This window comes from Hemiscyllium ocellatum, chromosome 10 (genome assembly GCF_020745735.1).
Source record: "Hemiscyllium ocellatum isolate sHemOce1 chromosome 10, sHemOce1.pat.X.cur, whole genome shotgun sequence".
Lineage (NCBI taxonomy): Eukaryota > Metazoa > Chordata > Chondrichthyes > Orectolobiformes > Hemiscylliidae > Hemiscyllium > Hemiscyllium ocellatum.
The window spans coordinates 29,100,046-29,123,581 of NC_083410.1; the positions used below are offsets into that span (position 1 = coordinate 29,100,046).

At 42.5% G+C, this 23,536-nt stretch overlaps 1 protein-coding gene across 1 annotated transcript in view; it reads right to left on the reverse strand.

Moving 5' to 3' along the window:
- foxn2a (forkhead box N2a) overlaps positions 1-23,536 on the reverse strand; it is a 69,984-nt gene that overhangs the window by 30,716 nt on the left and 15,732 nt on the right. The window contains exon 4 of the mRNA XM_060831366.1: positions 6,164-6,291. Coding sequence (XP_060687349.1) covers positions 6,164-6,291 — 128 coding nt within the window. The remainder of the gene's footprint in view (positions 1-6,163; positions 6,292-23,536) is intronic.

The following is a 23,536-nucleotide window of genomic DNA, read 5'->3' on the forward strand; positions in this document are numbered from 1 at the left end:
CCCCAAGGAAAAGACCAATGTAATTCATGCCAAGAGGGATGGTTAATACAGAACTGAAGAAGATGTTATGTCTGAAGGAATAAGTTAAATGAGCTTGTGGCGCAGATCAAAATTAGCAGGTAGGGTGTGGTGGGGGTCATGGAGATGTGACTGCAAAGGGATCAGGATTGGGAGCTGAATATTCAAGGATATATATCTGATTGAAAATGTAGGCAGATCGGCAGGGGGTGGGGTTGCCTTATTAGTAAGAAATGAAATGAAATCAATAGTAAGAAATGAAGTTGGGTCAGATAGTGTAGAATCTGTGTGGGTAGAATTGAGGACCTGCAAAAAGGTTAAAACAAAATCATAGTTGGAGTTATGTACAAGCATCCAAACAGTGGTCAGGAGCTGGGGGCACAATATATACAGGGGATAGAAAAGATGTACAGGAAAGACAAAGTTAGTGTTCATGGGGGATTTTAATATGCAGGTGGACTGGGAAAATCAAGTTGGAGTTGGTTGCAAGGAAAGGAATTTGTGGAATGTCTACAAGATGGCATTTTGGAGCAGCTTGTGGTAAAGCCCACAAAGGAACAGGCAAAACTGGATTTAGTGTTGTGCAATGAGGCAAACTTGATTATGGATCTTAAAGGTAAAGGAACCCTAAGGAGACAGTGATCATACAATTGAATTTACTCTGCAATTTGAGAAGGAGAACATAGAATCAGAGGTAATGGTATTACAGCTGAATAAAGGCAACTGCAGGGGCATGAGGGAGAAGCTGAGTGGAAATGACTGGGAGGAGAGCCAACAGGAAGAACAGTGGAACAGCAACGACAAAGTGTGTCTGGGAGTAATTCAGGATACTCTGCAGAGATTCATCCCAAGGAAAAAGCAGCATGGTACACGGAGGATGAGGCAACCATGGCCAACTAGGGAAGTCAGGAATAGCATAACAGCAAAAGAGAAGAAAGTATGTAATGTGGAAAAGGGCAATGGGAAACCAGAGGATTGGGAAGTTTACAAAGACCAGAAGGCAACAAAAAAGAAAGAAATAAAGAGTGAGAAGATTAAATAAGAGGGTAAGCCAGCCAGTAATGTGAAGGAAGACTTTATAATCTAAACAAATTCTTACAAAGGGCAAGAGAGAGGCAAAAGTGGACATTGGGCTGCTGGAAAACGAGGCTGGAGTGATAGTAGTGGGGAACAAGGAAATGGCTGAGGAGCTGAATAATTACTTTGCATCAGTCTTCACGGTGGAAAACACGAGTAATATCCCAAAGATTCAAGAGAGTAAGGGGCAGAGTGGAGTATGGTGGCCATCACTAAGGAGAAGGTGCTAGAAAAACTGAATGGCCTGAAGATGGATAAATCACCTGAACCAGATGGCCTACACCCCAGGGTTCTATGGGAGATAGCTAAAGAGATAGCAGAGGCGTTAGTGGTGATCTTCCAGGAATTGCTAGAATCAGGGAGAGTCACAGGCGACTGGAAAATTACTAACATGACACCCCTGTTTAAAAAAAGGAGTAATGCAAATGACATTAAATTACAGTCTAACCTCAGTTATGGGCAAGATCCTGGAATCCATTGTGGAGAATGAGATTTTGGAATACATGAAAGCTTATGGTAAAATAGAGCAAAGTCAGCATGGTTGCGGTTTCATCAAGGGGAAGTCATGCCTGACAATTCTGCTAGAGTTCTTTGAGGAAGTAATAAGCAGGTTCTACCAAGACTTCAAGAAAGCCTTTGACAAGGTGCTGCACAGGAGACTACTGAGTAAGATAAGGACCCATCATCTCAGCCTGCTCCTGCTTCACTGAATTTATCTCCTCACATCTTGACACCGTCCTGACCCCTCTTCATCCAGGAACTCCCCACAAACTTACGGGACACCACCCACACCCTCCGCCAACGCCTCATCTTCACCATAGACATCCAGTTGCTCTACTTGTCCATCCAGCATGACAAAGGCCTCCACGCCCCGTTTCTTCCTCTCCTGCCAACGCAACCAGTACCTCTCCACCAACACACTTATTTGATTGGTGGAACTGGTCCTCACCCTCAACAACTTGTCCTTTGAATGCTCCCACTTCCTTCAGACCAAAGGGATAGCTATGGGCACTCGCATAGGCCCTAGCTACGCCTGCCTCTTCAGATACGTGGAACCATCCATCCTCTGAAGTTGCACTTGCATCATCTCCCACCTTTTCCTCCACTACATTGATGACTGTATTGGTATCAACTCATGCTCCCATGAGGTGGTTGAGCAGTTTATCAACTTCACCAACACCTTCCACCCTGACTTCAGGTTGTTCTGGACCATCTTGGACACCTCCCATCACCATCTCAACACAGACATCTACTTCAAACCCACCAACTCCCACAGCTACCTGGACTACATTTCTGCTTTCCCCCTCTCCTGTAAAATGTGCTTTTTTTTTCCTCATTTCCTTTGTATCTGCCACATCTGCTCCCACGAGGAGTAATTCCACTCCAGAACATCCCAGATGGCCTCCTATTTCAAGGACCATAATTTCCCCTCCCATGTGATCAATGCTTTCCAGCGCATCTCCTCCACGTCCCACACCTCCACCCTTGAACCTCACCCCTCCAACCGCAACAAGAATAGAACCACCTAGTCCCCACCTTCCACCTCACTAATCTCCAGATACAGCGCTTTATCTTCTATCATTTCCGCTACCGACAGTCAGACCCCACTACCAGAGATATATTTCCCTCCTCACCCCTATCTGCATTCCACAGACCATTCCCTCCGCGACTCCCTCGTTAGGTCTACATCCCCCACCAACCCTCCCTCCACTCCTGGTACCTTCTCTTACTGCCGTAAAGGGTGTAAAACCTGCACCCATACCTTCCCCCCCCCGCCCAAACTTCATCCAAGACCCCAAAGGATCCTTCCACACCCAGCAGAGATTTCCCTGCACATCCAAACACCTCATCTATTGTGTCTGTTGCTCTCAAAGTGGTTTCCTCTACACTCGGGAGACAGGACGCCAACTCACAGAACATTTCAGGGAACGCCTCAGGGACTCTCACACCAAGCAACCCCACCACCCTGTGGCTGACCACTAACTCCCACTCCACTCCGCCAAGAACATGCGAGTTCTAGGCCTTCTCCACCGCCAGATCCAAGCCACCCAACGACTAAAGGAAGAATGCCTCATCTTCTGCCTTGGGACCCTCCAACGACATGGCATCAACATCGACTTCACCAGTTTCCTCATCTCTCCCTCTCCACCTCATCCCAGAGCCAACCCTCCAACCCAGCACTGTCCTACCTGTCCATCTTTCTTCCCACCTATCCGCTTCACCCTCCCTTCCAAACTGCATCTATCTATTGCCTTCCCAGCTACCTTCCCCACCCTGACCCTCCTATTTATCTCTCCATCCCTCCAACCCCCATATTCCTGATGAAGGGTTTATGCCCAAAACGTCACCTCTCCTGCTCCTTGGATGCAGCCTGACCTGCTGTGTTTTCCCAGCACTTACAGAATACCAAATGGCCTGGACAGAGTGGAGTGGATTTTGAGAAAGTGTTTCCATTTGGTCGGAGAGTCTAAGACCCGAGAGCACAGCCTGAGAGTAAAGGGAAGACCTTTTAGAACAGAGATCAAGAGGAACTTCTTTAGCCAGAGAATGGTGAATCTATGGAATTCATTGTCACAGAAGGTTATGGAGGCCAGGTCATTGAGCACATTTAAGACTGAGAATAGATAGGTTCTTAAGTATCAAGGATTACAGGGAGAAAGCTGGAGAATGGGGTTGACTGTTATCAGCCATGATTGAATGGTGGAGCAGACTCAATGGGCTGAATGACCTGATTTCTGCTCCAATGTCTTTTCTATCTATGCCCCTCATAATTTTATAAACCTCTATAAAGGTCACTCAACTTCCTACTCTCCAGTGACAGAAGTCTCCACCTATTCAGCCTCTATTTATAATTCAAACTCTCCATTCCCAGCAACATCCTGGTAAATCTTTTCTGAACCCCATCCAATTTAATAATATCCTTCATAAAATAAGGCAACCAGAACTGCATACAGTACTCCAGATAAGGTCTCGCCAATAACCTTTACAACCTCAACATGATGTCCCAACTCCTATACTCAAAATAGTCTGAGCAAAGACAAGTGTACTAAACACCTTAATTACCCTGTCCAACCTTTGAATTTCAAAGAATTGTGTACCTGAACCGCTAAGTCTCTTGGTTCTAGGGCTCTATCAATAATTGTATGAGTCCTGCCCTTGTTTGTTTTACCAAAATTCAATACCTCGCATTTATCCAAATTAAACTCCATCAATCACCACTCAGCTCATTCACCCAATTCATCAAGATCTCTGTGTAATCTTAGGTAACCTTTTTCACAGTCCTCTGCACCTCCAAATTTTGGTATCATCTGTAAACTTACTAACCATGCCACCTATATGCTCTTTCAAATCTTTTATAAAAATGACAAACAAAAGTGGATCCATACCAATCCCTGTGGAACACTCCTGGTCATAGGCCTTCAGTTTGAAAAACACACCTTCAGCACCACCCTCTGTCTCCTACCATCAAGCCAATTTTGTATTCAATTGGCAAGTTCTCCCTGAATCCCATTTGATCTACCTTTACTAATTAGTCTACCATGTGGAACCTGGTCAAAGGCTTTACTGAAGTCCATGTGTTAAATGTCTATCGCTCTGCCCTCAACAATCTTTTGGTGACTTCCTCAGCTGCAAATGTGTTGCTGGTCAAAGCACAGCAGGCCAGGCAGCATCTCAGGAATAGAGAATTCCGCAGTAGGTTAAAATCTTCGAGTAAAAAATGAGGTCTGCAGATGCTGGAGATCACAGCTGCAAATGTGTTGCTGGTCAAAGCACAGCAGGCCAGGCAGCATCTCAGGAATAGAGAATTCAAGCAAACACTCAGTCAAACTTGCGAGACATAATTTCCCTCACATAAAACCATGCTGACAATTCCTCTCTCTCAGATTCAGCTCCAACAATTTACCCACCACCAATGTCAGGCTCACAGATCTATTGTTCCCAGGCTTCTCCTTACAGCCTTTCTTAAATAAAGGCACATTTATAGCCACCCTCCAGTCCTCTGGCACCTCAGCTGTGGTTATAGATGATACAAACATTTCTGCTAGAGACCCCACAATTTCTTCCCTAACAATCCACAACACCCTTAAAAGACTTGTCAGGACCCAGAGATGTACCCAATTTTATGCTTTCTAAGATGTCCAACACTTCCTCTTTTGTAACTAGTGGATATATTGTACTTGTACCTTCTAGAAATCTATGTCATATTCAAGGTTATTTCAGAAAATAAAAGCTCATGGTGTCAGGGGCAACATATTGGCATGCACAGAAGATTGCCTGATTAATAGGAATGGAGAGTAGGATATCACAGGCAGTGTGCCATAGGGGTTGAACCTCAACACTTTACAATTGAAATAATTGATTTGGATGAAAAGACTGAAGGTATGGTTATTAAATTTGGTAACGACATAAAGATCAGAAAGCAGTTTGCAAAGAGAACATAGGAGCCTATAATTAATAATTTTTTGAAAGATATTAGTCTCTAAAAAAGCTTTTTTCCTCTGACCAAGGAATTTGAACATAGGAGCATAGTCTAAGGAAAAGGGAGAGTTCATTTAAGAATGTGATGACAACAAACATCTTCAGGCCATAGGTTGTGGATATTTGGAATTACCTGCCCAATGGGTTATGATACTCCATTGTTGATTATAATTAAAGGCTCAAATACATGTTTGGTCACTCATGGAATCAAAGGATATGGGAGGTGGGTGGAAAAGTGAAGTTGAGGGTGAAGATTGGCTATGATTGTACTGAATAGCAGAGCAAACATGAGTGGTTGTGTGACTGTTCCAATTTTGCATGTTCTTAAAACCACAAAGCCAAATGAGAGATACAAACTCCATACAAAACAGCTGGCAACTTCTGGACAGTCCAGACATCTGCATTCCAGCAGACATTCAACTCAGGATCTTCTTAGCATATATAATTTGCTTACGCACTTGGGAGTCCCTTTATCAACAGAATGAATGGGGAACAATGAAGACTGCTTTCTGAAATAAAAGTATTACTCTCTAAAAGTATGAGACTATTCATGAATTTACAAGAAAGCTGACAGGAATTAGGCACTTACCTTGGAGGCGAGGCTGGCGGTGTGTAAAAGACTTGTGTTGTTGAATAATATGGAGTCTTCATTAGGGCTTGAATGAGGTTTGGCCTGTACTGTGGGTCTACACACCACAGTGAACCCTTCCCAACAGTCTATTAAAGAGAAAATAAAAACGCAAAAAATATCATAAAGTTACATAAGTGACACAGTCAATATTTGACAATTTAGACCAATAAAAAAATAAATGACCTATGGCTGATGAACATGCACTGTTAGCACAGGTCTCAGTAACTCTTCTTCAAAATGTATCTCATTATTCCTTTATTATTTCTGTTTATTTATTTGCTAATTATCTATGCTGGTTTATACCCAAACTCGTCCTCTCCTCAGACACCATTATAAAACAAATATGACCACACACAAATTCCAAAGATTAATACATTTAAATATATTTAATAAGCTCCAAAGTTGCTGTAATTATTCATAATAAAATTATCCAATTAATGAAACGCAGGAATGGGATTTTCACATAAATTCAGTTTGGAAATTCTCATACATGCACAATTCCTGCTCAATATTGTACATTTCTCAACCTTTCAGCTTTTTTTTGATATTTTTTGATAAGTTCTTAAGTCATGCTATTATCCTTTTGAACTGTCTCCACTGCTTTAGAGTTTATCATATGGAAATTACAACTATGCACAATACTTGCAGGTATGCCTGAACAAAAGATCTGTACAAGCTCAGATAATTTATCTGCTTTATTTGTATACACATTAGTGATTCCGAACCCAAAACCTCTTCACTCTTATTATCTCTTGCAAGCAAGGCCTCTTTCAGAGAAGCTGGTGAGTAAGGTTAGATCACATGGGATTCAGGGAGAGCTCGCTGATTGGATACAAAATTGGCTTGAAAGTAGGAGACGGAGAATGGTAATGGACGGTTGTTTTCTTGTAAGGCAAACCACGGCAGAACTTATACAGTTAGTGGGAGGGCCCTGGGGAGTTTTGCCAAAAAAGGGAAACCTAATGGGTGCAGGTACATAGTTCTTTGAAAGTGGGGTTGCAGTAGACAGGATGGTGAAGGCAGCATTTGGCATGCTTCCCTTCATTGTTCAATGCCCTTTGTCTGTTTACTCTTTTGTAGCCAGCTTGCTATCTATTATAGTACCTGTTCCCTGACTCCACATGCTATGACTTTATCAAAAGACATTTGAAAATTCAACATTATTACATCGGTTGTGTCACATTCATCTACACTTTAAATAGTACAATAAGGTTGGTCAAGCATGACTTCTTTTGAAATCTGTGATGTTGCATTTTTGATTTCTAGATATTTCTATATGACAGCTTTGAGGAAAAAAAAATCCATTTTTATGCCAATTGAAGGCATGATACTTACTGTTCTATAGATTCCTGAACTTGCACCATCTTTTTTATTAGATAATATTACTATTCATTCAAAAAGAAAATAATGCCTGAGGAAATGATATACAAGTATGAGATCACTGTTTGCAGATGATATCCAAACCAGGGATTTTATCTTCACCAGATATGACTGGTTTGTCAACTCCCCATCCCAAGCCATTTATTTCAAATATCTTTTTGGACAGAATCTGATAGGTATCTAAATGATATGGGCTATGGCAAGAAATCTCAGAGAATCACATGAGAAGTCGAGCAGGAGCAAAACCTACATTTCCTAACAGAGTTCCAGATATCAAAACAAGATTCTTGTTCAGGAGTGGTGAGCTACTTATTAAAAAGGAGATTTTGTTGTCAGCCTAATAAACTGCAGATTTTATCTTATTAATATTCCTTCTCTTATCCTACTACCCATTATGAAAAAAAAATGAAACCATAAACCCCAACATGGGTGCTTGGTGATTCCAGCTCCCCAGTTGTTCCCAAGGATCTCCATTCTGGACATCCAATACCAGCATATCAGAACATGCTCTATGGGCAGTGACTGCATGTCCATGGATCTAGGCACCACTTGCAAGCCCCTCTACATCATCATGGCACATTTCTGATCCACTTCTAGCACACAGCTGCACTATAAAACTACACCACTTGATGCATCTGCAATTATCATTGCAATGTTGCTGCAAGGATACTATACCTACAGGGACAGACACCCAGCTCACAGATCAGAACAGGCTGCATCTCATGGCTGTTTGCTTACTCTCATGGCTCTCATTCACTTTGAGCCCACCTGGATGCTCATCCTTACCTTGCCTTAATGTGCTTTGCCCCTCAGCCAGAGCTACCAGGCTCACAGTACTTCTGTCTTGCTTTGCCATTTGGTGTTGACTCAAAGCCAGGATGCTTAACATGAGCTGGGAGAAAATGAGGACTGCAGATGCTGGAGACCAGAGTTGAAAAACATGGTGCTGGAAAAACACAGCAGGCCAGGCAGCATCCGAGGAGCTTATGGCTGAAACGTCAATTCTCCTGCTCCTCGGATGCTGCCTGGCCTGCTGTGTTTCTCAAGCACCACATTTTTCCAACTGCATAACATGAGCACCAACAACAATCATGGCAAGGGAAACAGCCCACAGTCAGCAGGTTCCAGCACTGTTACTCTAGGACACCCTCAAATTCCAGTCCACAGACTTAGACGTAATCAGTTAGCCACTTGAAAGAGTCAGGATTAGGGCCCTCTCCTTCACAATTAGGAGCCAAAGGTCAAGTAGCCCACCATTTGATTATCTCTGGTTATAAACTAAATCAAGGTATTAAGGGAGGTGAAAGTGGCTGGCACAGCTGTTAGTACTGGTGCAGGTGGGGGCAAAGTGGTGATTTGTCCCATGCAAAAGAGTAGATAGTGCAATGGCCATGCAGCATGAGTGATGTGATTGGTTGGAGTGGTTGAGAGCAAGTGATGGAAGGTATTGCAAGCAGTTGTGAAAGTGGTAGAGTATGAGCCTTGTAGGAGCTAGGTGCAATAGGAGACACAGAGTATGAGGTAGCAGAGAACAGATAGATGGTGGCAGTCTTGAACCAAGATGACTACATGTGCTATCTTGACCAGCTGATTTGGTAGGTTTAAGTCCACATCCCCAAAGCATTACTAGTTCACTGACATGCTTACTGTGTCACTATCATTGTCCCCTCCACCAATATAAAAATGGATTGTGTTCAGCAAACCAAAGTTAATGCAGTCTGAAATAATCCCACTATCAATTGTGTTCCAGATTGGAGGTGGTAGAACAATAATTCATTTGTTGAAAGCGAAAAAAAAGATGAACACACAAAGATGAAAGTGCCCAGAATGAAAGCACCATGATCATAAGACAGGAGGGACAACCATTGTCAATAAAAACTGCCTATGACAGTAATTTTAAATACAGAAGACATTTTCATATAGATAGAGGTTTGCAAGAAATATGTACAACAGAACTACCACATTTAAGAAACCAACAATGCTGGCCAAAAATTAAACAATCTTATTAACAGGCTCCAGACACAGCCTCTAAAGTCAGCGGCAGAGATAAATATTTCTGTGTCGTGAGCTCCAGGTTGGTGTGTTGCCTCCCTGGTGCCAGGGTCAATGATGTCTCTGAACGGGCAGGTAGGAAGTGGCAGGAGGTCCTGCAAAAGGAAATTTATGGAGTTAAGTGGAAAGTTAAAAAGCAGGACGTCTCAGGTTGTAATCTAGGGAATACTATCTTTGCCATGTGCTAATGAGGCCAGAAATAGGTACATTGTAAAGCTTAATATGTAGCTAAAGAGCTGGTGTTGGAGGGAGTGATTCAGAAATCTGGATCATTGGAATCTCTTCCAGGGCAGGTAGGACGCTGTACAAAAAGGACAGTCTGCAACTAAACTGCAGGGACACAGATATCCTTGAGGGGAATTTGGCCAGTCTCATTCAGGAAGGTTTAAACTAGTCTGGCAGAGGGTGGACACCACAGCACAAGTCAGAATGTAAGAAGGCCGAGGTTAATACGATGAACAAGGCGAGACTATAAATAGTGCCCTGAGTAAACCAGGAGGGAGAAATAATAAAAAGATGCTACAAGAAAGAATAGAGTGTACAGCCAAAATTAGAGTTTTTTTATACCAAATCATAGAGTTTAAGGAACAAATTAAATGAGCTACAGGCAGATTCACATTGGAAACTATGATATAGTAGCCATTACGGAATCATGACCACAGGATGATCAGGACTGGGAGCTAAACTTACCAGGTTATAATGTTTACAGGAGGGATAGAGAAAACAGCAGAAGGGGTGTAACATTACTGATTAGGAACTGAATCACTTATGATGAGGGAGTTTGTAATGAGGGCAAAGCACCCAGTGCAGACGTTATGGGTGGAACTGAGGAACCGTAAAGGAACTAAAACCACAATGGATGTCATATATAGACCATCTGGTAGCAGCTCAGAAGTGCTAGATTATATCATGTAATAAAGGCATAGTATAAATGGGGGGGGTTTAATCTTAAAATAAGACTGGGAGAGACAGACAAGCACCTGCCAAAAAGGTTGTGAACTGGGGGCATAGTAGCTCTGTGGTTTGCACTGCTGCCTCATAGCACCAGGAACCCAGGTTCAAATCCAGCCTTGGGTAACAGTGCAAACTGCACACAGACAATTCTCCCAGTGTCAGCATGGGTTTCTGCCAGGTGCTCTGGTTTCCTCCCAGTCCAAAGATGTGCAGCTTATGTATATTGGCCATGCTAAACGGTCTGTAGCATCCAAGGATATGCAGGCAAGGGGGCTTAGCCATGTTAATGGGATAGGGCAGGGGGCTGGTTTGGGTTGAAGTGCCCTTCGGAGATTTGACATACTACTGGAAATATCTTAGGAATACATATGGAATATAATAGGGATAGGGCTGAGTGTGAACAGAATTTAAATCATTTGCATGTGACTGGAAGAAAGTGCTTGCCGTTTGGAGTTTTGTGTGCTTTCTCGGATGCCTTGACTCCACCTCTACAAAGTATCTAATTAAGTCCCTCAAGGCGTTCAGTGCATTCCTAAATGCACTTACTATACTACATTTCAGTCAGACACAAGCCAGGGGTTGGTGATGGAAGGATGGTTTGGCTTCTTCAGTGATGCTTAGAGTACATCCCCAAATCATTTCCACTGTCCTCCTAGGATTATCCTGCCAAGACAGTAGAATACTTGTTTTGTATGCCTAACACCACTCTCAAAGAAGATCACTCACCCAGCAAAGCTGCATCAAAATGATTAGCACCGTAATACTGGACATGTTGCTCAGGAAAGGATGCTGCTGTTTGATCACCTTTCTTGGCATTGGTTTTGGAGCATCTTACAAAGACACAGCTGGTGGTACTTTTCCAGTGCTCAGTGCCTGCTATACGACTCTGAAGCATGTAGGGTATGGGGACCACACCTGCTCAGTTTATCCAATCTGTTAGTTTTACATTTGAGATTCTGGCCCTTACCTCAAATCAGCTGCAGACATTAGGAGTTGCAATGATGGATTTGTTGTCAGTGTCTGCCTTTTCTTTTTAAGAAAAAGAGAAGGCTCCCAAGTTTTGGAACATGTCCAATATTTTCCAGGATTTTGTTCATCTTGATAAACGAGAGGTGGTATTGTACATTGGGAACTTGTTAAAAGGAGGCTTACTTTCTCAGATCCAGAGAAGGAGTCAAGATTGACCGTAAGCTCAATTTCTGAATAAGCACAAATATATCTTCACCAAGATAGGGTCGGTGATGATTCTGATGGTGGGGATTGTGGTTTGCAGGTCATCGTGGACCAGATGGAGGATGGCAATAAAATGTTTTGGGCAATAAAGAATGCTCACAACCAACTTCAAGTTTGCCCTTGATTAACTTTCTCCCACAATCTTTCCTCAAATTTCCAGTCTATAAATTTCCAAATCACAATGTTTCAATACATTTAAGAAGAAGAAGAAAAAAAAAATCAGTTTCAGATGTGGCATGTGTCAACCAGCTTATGATGAAACCTAGTATTTTTACTTCCAACTATTTTACTTTAGGAAGTGCCATTTGAAACCCCAATTTCTTCCTTTAAGACCAAATAAGTAACTGAGTTACCATATGCTGCTCCAGATATCTATTAACACTCCCCTCCCCAAGTATCCAGTTTGTAAGGGATGGCAGGCTGAGATAAGCCAACCATCTTCCCACCCCTGTCGAGATACTACAGAAAGCGAAGTTTGGATAAAACAACTACACTTCTCACTTATTTTGGTTTAAGACTGCAGTCAATTTGAATTTTTGTTTTCTAAGAAGTACATATAAATGGATATATGTGATCAGTTAAAGATATTCTGGTCATAAATTTCATTAACATTTCTCTCATCTTGATTCCCATGAAGATTAATATAGAGATTAATTCTGAAACAAAGCTAAATACAGAAAACTCCCAGGATGATGTAAGTTGTGACACAGCTGGAATAGTTTTGTTTTCTCATTTTCTTGGCTGGTGATTTTGATTCCAAGATGTATTTCTGGAAACAGATATCTATTCTCCAGAATGTGGAAGGAGGCATTGAACAACAAGAGAACAGGGAACATCAAAATGCTTTACTATAGAAACTTTGCAGCTTAAATAAACATTATGTTCTACAGTCTTTTGCACAGTAACAGAAAACAAGCCTATCACAAATAACATACCTTTAATAGGGGCAACTATTGCACCATTTAAACTCTATACAAGTCAGTATCAATCAGAAAGAAAACACCAGAGTCCTACTGTCATACATTGCCAAATTAAACTGTTACTGGTGGTATTGACACTCAAAATTTTAAACTGGTAATCACAATCACTCTTGCCCAGTAGGATGCAACTGTTCCATTTTATCATAAGCAAATTAATCTGTCTTGGCATTACCCTGCTATAGCACAACTATTAACAAATGACAGCACAAATTTTATACAAGTCAAGTATTGTTTTATTTATTGTGATTTAACATCATAGAATGCCACTGAACCCCTACAGAATGGAAACAGGCCCTCCGAAGAATAACCCACCCAGATCCATTCCCCTACTTATTACCCTACATGTACCCCTAACTAATGCACCTAACCCACACATCCCTGAACATTATGGGAAATTTGACATGGCCAATTCACCTAACCTGCACATCTTTGGACTGTAGGAGGAAACCGGAGCACTTGGAGGAAACCCACGCAGACACAGGGAGAATGTGCAAACTCCACATGGACAGTTGCTCGAGGCAAGAATCAAACCAGAGTCCCTGGTGCTGTGAGGCAGCAGTCCTAATCACTGAGCCACCTTATGAAGCAACTGCAATCTGATGCAGAACACCAAACTAACAGTTTATGAAACCTATGCTGGTTTCTAGAGTGAAATATGCAACATATGCCAGATAAGAGGAACTTGAACAATTTCCAGCTTAGCTGTCTCAAACACATCTATAGCATGTTTTGGCATGATTTTATAACCAACTCAGATCCTGGAGTCTGCTAATTTCATCAACTATGTCACATGTACTGGCTTGGTTACATTCATAAACTGGTTGTTGACCATATCCAAAAATATTCTTTACCATGAACTGGCCACTGGGTCATGACCTGCTGCACTTCAATATCTCATTACAAAGAAATCTGTAAGCAAGATACAAAGATGACGGGCACTAACACAGACAAGTGGAGGGGGAGTTGCTGAAGTCTCTAGATGCTGACTTAAGCACTGGAAGAGAAAAGGAGAGACAGAAAGCTCAGATGGTTGAGGAGAGAACCCAGTACAGAGACCAACATGACTTATTTTTCTCAATTTTTGGTTTGGAACTGGAGTTGAAGTTAAGAATTGAACTTCGAACAGCAGGTTGTTTAAAAAAAACCACACAGATGTCTTCTGTTAGGAACTGGGAGAATAATAGAACTTAATTACTAATTACACTGTAGATGAATTGGTACCAAGCTGATGCAGTGCTCAGGGCTGGCAGTTGGTTGGTTGGTTGGATGTTGAATTGGCCAAATCAAGGGAGGACTGGTGCTAGTCAGCCAACCACAGTGAAGGTTAGCTAAAAAAAAAACAAATCAAGAGAGAAACGGCTTTGACTGGTTTAGCAGGAGGCAGAGTGTGTGTTTTGGAGACTTCTGAACAGTGCTGATTGGAGAAAGAACAAAACCAATTATCAAACTGTTGAATGTTCTGAGAAAAGAATCCTAGTCTGTAATAAACAAGTAAATGTTACTAGTAGTCTGCCAAAACTGTTCCTATTAACTGGGGTCTTTGGAATTCAAGCAAGATCTGCTTGCCTGCGAATAACCAAATGTCCAAAGATTTCATGAACGCCTGATACCAATTGTTGGTAACTGTTTATTGAACTGGAATATTACAGTTATTATATTTTATTTTCTAATTTAGCCCTCAAATTTCTGTATTGATAGAGGTTATGATTAAAGAATGGGCTTTAGATCATTGATATTAATTAGATTGTTTTGTTCTGTGTGTTCTGCGAACGTTACATTATTAATAAAAAATTGTTATTTTTAAGTTTATAAACTTGGTGTCTAAGGTCTGTTATTCATAAAGTCTGATTAGGAACAATTAAGTAGTTTGCAAGATCATTGAACATTTTCATTTCACTCGGTTTTGAATCTAGTGATAGTGAGGCTGATTTTGTTTGACTTGCTATCTGTGTTATAGCATCAGAGAAAACAGGGGGGCCAGTGAATTCTGCACTCTCACAGCAGTCTTCATCTGCAGCAAATATCACAGAAACTGTGATGCCAGAGGGGAGGTCTCCAAATGCACTCTGTGATGTGTCAACCATTAAGGTATAATCCATCATTTCACAAAACAAAAGACTGCCAAGAAAGGATTTAACTTGGGTATTATAGTCCTTAATTCTACTAGTATGGTTACCTGTTACATTGTAAAATTCACAAATCTAACCACCAATTGGCAAATGATTGTACACACTCAAACTCTTACACAGTTATACTATCAAGGTCTTTAGCCTTGCAGTTCCATTATTGTATCATGTTCAACGATAAATACAACAGTAATGGACACAAATATGTTGCTGGAAGAAGAATTTTGTTTTTATTGACAGGGGAGAAAGTGAAATGTAATCATCGCAAACAGTAGTGTTCACATGTTCCTTACATGCTTAAATAAGCTTCTGGTACTGTATTTGTGTGAAGTTGTTCTGTATGTGGCATCAATCAAGAACAAATTCTGACAAAACAGGAAGCACATGGTTTGCTTACAAGCATTAATACTCTTATCCAGTTAAGCCAGATCACAGACATGTATTATATTACCAGCAGGTCAAAAACTGATAGAGCTAAAGGAAACATTACCATGGCAACTCAAAACCAGGCCACAAAATGAAACCCATACCCGCATAGCAACTTCCTGACTACTTTGCAAATCTAACCAATTATAAAGACTCCCCCCACCACCATGCTGCTGGTATTAAAAAAGAAATAGTGTTAAAATTCAAACATCAAACACTGAATTTTTTTTTTAAAAAGTAAGAAATTATTTAGTTTATATGGAGAAAATATAAATTAAATTTGTTGATTTTTGACAATGCTGCATTTTCAATCTGGATGTGCAGAATGGTGAAACACCAGGAGTCTCTACACCAAAATCTTCATATGTGAGGCAAAGATACCACTTGGGTGTGGGTAGTAATGCTTGCAGTGTCTTTTTAGTTGACTTGACTAACTGGGTTGAATTATTTTATTGCATTTGTTAACTATGTAATCTGAAAAGAGATCAAATCATATAAAATTGTAAGGGGAGCCCTTGTGATGTAGTGGTAGTGCCCTTGCCTCTAAGCCAAGAGGCTCAGGTTCAAGTTCTTCTTGCTCCAGAGGTGTCATAACCACACTGAACAAGTAGATCAGAAAATATTGATTAACATTATAACTCAGAACAACAAAGTATCAAATGTGGCTTTCGGCTACATAAACAAAACAATCTCAGGTTTGATGTTTAATTTTTTTTATATACGTTAGCTAAGCTCATAAAGAAATGATTCAATTAACCTTACAGCAAAATAATCAGCCAAGATTGTTGCTTCTGAACACAGATTCCTAGTTGTAGTATTTTCACATCTTCATTAATGTCACCCAAAGTGACCTGGTCCTTATCATTTTGCTACTTTCTTGCAATGGCCAAAGATAAACAAAAGCTGTGGCAGAATATCATCGGACCTATGTTGCTAGATGCGTAACCAAGTGAAAATATTTGCCAGCTGGGGAAGTTAAATTTAGATTATTACACAAATCATGAAAAGAAAGGCTATTTTCAGTAAGAATATTCCTGGATTGTTGTGACAAATACCATCTAGTTCTCTAATGTCATACAAGGATGGAAATCCACGCTCGACTGCCAACTGAGATAGCTCAGCAAGCCACCTAATTCATGAAAAAGTCTAAGAAGGAAAAAAACCAGATCTCAGCACTAGCCCATTCGATTCTGCCAAGTCCTCTGAATTAACATCTAGGGAAACGATGCCAAAAATCAGAAAAAAAAACCCGTCCCACAGAGTAGCCGAACAATATAGTAAAGTAAAACAAAGAACTAGGGATGCTGGAAGAAGGGTCTGTTCTGAAGAAGGGTCATTGGACTCAAAATGTTAACTCTATTTCCTCTCCACAGATGCTGCCATTTCTGCTGAGGTTCTCCAGCTTTTGTTTGTAAGTCCAAATTAGCAATGGTCACAGAATTTAAGCCAGTATCCAGATTCCTCAATCACCTTTCTCAGTAGCAGGTTGATCCAAAGGTGGTAGCATGGTAGAATACTGTCAGCAGGGAATTGCTGTGGTAGCCTTCAACACTGACCCAGACACCACAAAGCCATATGGTATCATGTCAAATATAGGTAAAGGAAACCTGTTGCTGATTACCATCCACTGCCCTCCCTCAGCCAATAAATTAGAACTCCCCCATGTTAAACACCATTTGGAAAAAGTTCTAACGGTAGCAAGGGCACAAAATGTTTTCTGGGTAGGGAGCATAAATGTTAATCACTAAGAATGGCTCAGCGTTACTAATAACTGAGCTGACAAGATGCTGAAAGAACATAACGTCAGACTGACCTCCGATAGGTCATGAGCGAACAAACTTGAGAGGAAAGACCTGCTTCATTGCATCTTTACCAAACATTCAAATCAACAATTTAAAAAATGAAATGGGAGGAAATAACTTGCAGGACTACAGCGTTAGAGCTGGAAAATAAGACTGATTAGCTGGTCTAGCTGACAAAGCTGTTTCAGCTTAAGACTGCCATACTGACTCTAAATACCTGATGCACTATTTAGTTAGGAGTGACCACTGCACAATTCTGTCACAAAGTCATGTCTTCACAATGAAGATACCATTCATCATATTGTGTAGCACCAGCACCATGCTAAATGGGATAGATGTGTAACAAATCCAGCCACTCAAAGCAGATCATCCACGAGGTGCTTTGGGTCACGAGCAAATATAGAACTATATTCTATGTTACGGTTCCATTTGAGTCAATTAACCTTTGGTAAGAAATCCCAACAACCCATAATTATCCAAAAGCTAAGCTAGAAGATTTCACATTTATAAACAAAAAAAAAGTTGCATCTAAAGCTAAATTAAACAATGAAACACTATTAACAATACTATAATTTCTAAAGATTTGTGCCAATTTCCCCATCCCAGGAGATGAAGCCGGTAACAGGACAAGAAATAAAAAATTACTTTAGAGGAGATCTGTAAATGGAGAAAATGGCAAAATTGTCACTAACGTGAACAGTTGCTGAAGACAGCAGCTCATTACCACTTTCTAATCAGCAGTAAGGATGGGCAATAAATGCTGACCCAGTCAGCTACACCCACATTCCAGGAACAAGTACATTTTGCCGACTTTTCCTGGTGGTGGAAATTGAATAAAGATTTGTGCACTTTGCGTCTCTCACTGTGTCTCACAACTACACACACACACCATGGGTGCTGGGGTTAAAAATAATAAGCACTACCGCAGTTAGGCGGTAGTGTGGGGCTTAATAAAAAAAAACACATTTCAGAAAAAAAAGAAAAAAAACAGGAAAAAAAAATAACCAGGAGATGCCCTTTGATTAAAAATAAATAAACAGGAGTAAAAAAAAACAAGTACATTTTGAACAGCTTCTTCAGCAAAACCTGGAGTAAAGATTATGACCCAAAACATCTGACCTCAGTATTGAATCCGGACAGGTTGAAAAGATAACTCAAAAAGGTGAGATTTAGCTCTTCAAGCCTAATTGCCCTACAGGATGAAAGTGAGGACTGCAGATGCTGCTGATTAGAATAGAGTGTGTGGTGCTGGAAAAGCACAACAGGTCAGGCAGCATCCGAGGAGTAAGAGAGTCGAAGTTTTGGGCAAAAGCCCTTCATCAGGAATGAAGCTGGGAGTCTAGGAGGTGGAGAGATAAGTGGAGGGGTGGGCCTGGGGGAGAGGTAGCTGAGAGTGTGATAGGTGGATGGAGGTGGGGGTAAAGGAGTTAGGTCAGAGGGGAGTGTGGAGCGGATAGGTGTAAGGGAGATGGACAGGTCATAAGGCGGTGCCAAGTTGGAAGGTTGGATCTGGGATAAGGTTGTTTGCCGGGGGGAGGAAGAGAGAAAACGAGGAAACTGGTGAAGTCCACATTGCTGCCCATGGGCTTGGAGGGTCCGTAGATGGAAGATGAGGCGTTCTTCCTCCAGGTGTTGGGTGGCGAAGGAGGCGGCCCAGGACCTGCATGTCCTCGGCGGAGTGGGAGGGGGAGGGGGAGTTGAAGTGTTCAGCCAAGGGGCGGTGGGGTTGATTGGTGCGGATGTCCCGGAGACATTTTCTGAAGCGCTCTGCGAGTAGGCGTCCTGTCTCCCCAATGTAGAGACCGCATTGGGAGCAACGGATACAGGAAATGACATTTAAAAGTGCAGTTGAAACTTTGATGGATGTGAAAGGCTTCTTTGAGGCCTTGGACAGAGGTGAGGGGGGAGGCATGGACGAAGGTGCCGGGACGGGAGGGTGGGTTGGTGGAGGGAGCATTGACCTGACGAGGGAGTTGTGGAGGGAACAGTCTTTATGGAAAGCAGATGGGGTGGGGAGGGAAATGTATCTCTGGTGGTGGGGACCGTTTGTAGGGGGCAGAAATGGTGAGGGATGCTGCAATGTATACGGAAGTTGGTGGGGTAGAAGGTGAGGACCAGGAGGATTCTGTCCATGTTGCAGTTAGAGGGGTAGGGTTCAAGGACGGAGGTGCAAGAAGTGGATGAAATGCACTGGAGGGCATCAACAACCATATGGGAGGGGAAATTGCGGTCTTTAAAGAAGGGGGCGATATGGTGTGTTCTGTAGTGGAATTGGTCCTCCTAGGATCAGATGCGGCAGAGGTGGAGCAATTGGGAATAAGGGATAACATTTTACAGGAGGCAGGGTGGGAGGAAGCATAGACTAGGTAGCTGTGGGAGTCGGTGGGTTTGTAGAAGATATCAATATTGAGTGGTCACCGTTAATGGAGATGGAGCGGTCCAGGAAGGGGAGGGAAGTGTCCGAGATGGCCCAGGTGAATTTAAGGTCAGGGTGGTATGTGGTAGCTTGGTGCACCGACCTCTACACCTCTGAAGCCAGTCACCAACTCTAAGACACCTCCTCCTACTGTCCCCTCGACCATGACCTCCCCTCCTATCACCAAACCATCATCTCCCAGATCGTACACAACCTCCTCACCTCGGCAGACTTCCCACCCACAGCTTCCAACCTCAGTTTGGGAACCCCGCACTGCCCCGTTCTACCTCCTACCCAAGATCCACAAACCTGACTAGCCCGGCCAACCCATCGTCTCGGCCTGCTTCTGCCCAACTGAACTCATTTCCACATACCTTGATACTGTTCTATCTTTCCCCCCGCCCCCTCCCCGGCCCAGGAACTCCCCACATACATTCTGGGCACCACCCATGCCCTCCACCTCCTCCCTGGACCCCAAAGCCTCATCTTCACCATGGACATCCGGTCCCTACACACCTCGATCCGCCATGACCAGGTCTTGAAGCCGTCAGTTTCTTCCTCTCCCAGTACCCTTCCACTGACATTTAGATTAGACTTACAGTGTGGAAACAGGCCCTTCGGCCCAACAAGTCCACACCGACCCGCCGAAGCGCAACCCACCCATACATTTACCCCTTACCTAACACTACGGGCAATTTAGCTTGTCCAATTCACCTGACCCGCACATCTTTGGACTGTGGGAGGAAACCGGAGCACCCGGAGGAAACCCACGCAGACACGGGGAGAATGTGCAAACTCCACACAGTCAGTCGCCTGAGTCGGGAATTGAACCCGGGTCTACAGGCGCTGTGAGGCAGCAGTGCTAACCACTGTGCCACCGTGCCGCCCACCTGTGCCACCGTGCCGCCCACTGGCTGAACTGGTCTTCACCCTCAATTTCTCCTTTGAATCCTCCCGCTTCCTCCAGACGAAAGGGGGTTGCTATGGGCACCCACATAGACAGGCATAGCTGTGGTCTCTGTCAGCTACGTGGAACAGCCCATCTTCCATAGTTACACTGGCACCATTTCCCACCTTTTCCTCCCCTACATTGATGTGCATCGTGCTCCCACAAGGAAGTTGAACAGTTTATCAACATCAACTCATTCCACCCAGACCTTAAATTCACCTGGGCCATCTCAGACACCTCCCTCCCCTTCCTGGACCTCTCCATCTCTGTCAACAGTGACCAACACTGACATCTACAAACCCACTGACTCCCACAGCTACCTAGACTACACCGCCTCCCATCCTGCCTCCTGTAAAAATGCCATCCCTTATTCCCAATTCCTCCACCTCATCTGCTGGAGGACTCGTATCACCACAGAACAGACCAGCAGGCCTCATTCTTTAAAGACCGCAATTTCCCGTCCCACCTGGTTGATTATGCCCCCCAGCACATATCATCCACTTCCTGCACTTCCGCACTTGAAACCCACCCCTCCAACCACAACAAGGACAGAACCCTCCCCCCCCCCCACCCCCACCCCACCACCTTGGTTCTCACCTCCTACCCTACCAGCCTCCATATACATCACATCATCCTCCACCATTTACAAATGGACCCCATATATGTCCCTCATCACCCCATCCGCTTTCCATAAAGACAGTTCCCTCTGCAACTCCCTAGTCAGGTCCAGACCCTCCACCAACCCACCCTCCCCTCCCAGCACCTTCCCCTGCCACCGCAGGAATTGCGAAACCTGCGCCTACACCTCTCACTCATATAATCAAGGTTGTTCTGTATATAGCACCTTTAATATCTTAGAACATGGAAAATATACACATGTCTCAAATACTACAGTTGTCAATGTCTGCAAATGCATGCACATTACAATTTTGCAGACAAATTAACTTGTGCCTCTTACTTCAGATTCTAACTTTGTGCTAGCAGAAACAACATGAAGCAAGGTGAAAAGATCATTACAAAACACAGATTTTTGCCTTTGTGTGGGAGTAAAATTTTACATTCTGAAGCCAGACAGGCTTCAAAAAAAATCTAAACATAGGAAAAGTGTCAACAAACAGAATAAAATTTTTTGACACACTTTTAAGTTTATAAGTCATGCTTGAAATGAAGTTTTAAATAAAACAGTGAATAATCACAGATAAAGAAGCTTGAAAACAAACAAAGTTACTGACAATGAAGTAACCTAACCCTCCCCAACAAGAAAAAAAAGAGATCCAGAGAACACCTAAAGTGATTATGAATCTGCTTCTGTTGGCCAAGAGAATTAGACTTAGCAGTGCTACAACTAAACAGTGACCTTAAAACAGTGGTCTTAACCTGGGCACCATTTCCGTCACTTCCAGCAGGATACCAGCAAACACATATTACCCTCCACTACCTTGTTAGCATTTCACAGGGACCATTCCTTCCAGAATTTTCTGATCCATTACTCTTCCACTAGTAACACCTTCCCAAGCAAATCACAGAAGGTGCAACTCCTTCCCATTTACCTTCTCGCTCCTCACTATCAAAGGCTCCAGCCACCTTCCAGGTGAAACAGTGATTTACCTGCACTTCATTCAATCTGGTCTCCAGTACTCATTGCTCACAATGTGATCACCTTTACACCAGTGAGACAAAATGTAGAGGGTCATACGGTGCTGCAATCTAGATGGTGAATCCATAATTACTAATCCATTAGAAACCAAAACCGTTGAAAATGGCTGCCATATAAGGACAGGACAGATTTGTGGATACAAGTACTCTACTCTAGATTACTCATGTTTCTATATTATTTTTTAAAAATCTGTTATAGATCCATTATTTATTAATAAATTTGAAAACTTTCATTCCAAAGATTTTGAACTCCATCAAAACCACCAACATCTCAGTCTAATAATGTTTACACATATCAGCACTCTCCTGGTGACTCAGAGGTCATAGTTCAACTGGTATAGAACTCCTCCTGTATCTCCTCCCCACCCAAGTGTCTATTCTTCATTTGCAACTTCAGTCAAAAGAAAACCACAGCTGAACTTAGTTACATAAAAACACAAGAAACAGAAGCTTTGCATTGCCCTTGCTAAACATTGCGCATAATTTCATAAGTGGAAACACAGGTGATTTATTGGTGGTGATAACACTTCAGGATAAATGAAAGAAGAAAAAATAGAGTTGGCCATTTGGCCTTTTGACATTACTGTGCTTATCAATATGATCAGATTGTGGCCTGAACTCCACTTTCCTGCACGTCCTCCATAACAAAAGAACTAACACAGCTCAGCACAGGGATGGCCCTTCGGCTGACAAGCCTGCACTGGCTCAATGCCTTTCTAAACAAAAAACCATTTGCCTCTACGTTGTCTGTAGACATCTATTCCCTCCCTGCCTAATCAAGTATCTGTTAAGATGCCTCTTAAATATTGCTTTTGTACCTGCTTCTACCAGCTCCTCTGGCAGTGCATTCTAGGCATTTACCACCATCTGTATTCAAAAAAAAACTTGCATCTCACATCTCACTTAAACATTTTCCCTTTTACCTCACACCTATGCCCTTTAATAATTGACATTTCTAAGCTGGGAAAAGATTCCAACTATCCATTCCTCTCAAACTTATGTAAACCTCTATCAGGTCGCCCCCTCAGTCTCTGACATTCAAGTGAAAACAAACTAAGTTTGTCCAATCTCTCCTCACAGCTAATAGCTCCTGAACTAGATAACATCCTGGTAAACCTTTTCAGTCTAATGAGAGAGCAGCCCTTTGGTCTGCTCAGGCTATGGTGACACGCAAACCTTTTCTATGCCCTCTCCAAAGCCTCCACATCTTTCTGGCGATGTGGTGACCAAAATTTTAGTTAAACCATTTGGAATGTTTGCTTAAAGTTCCATACAATCACAACTTGCCAAATTTTATACTCTATGTCCTAACTGATGAAAGTAAGCATGCCGTAAAGCTTCTCGACCTCCTTATCCA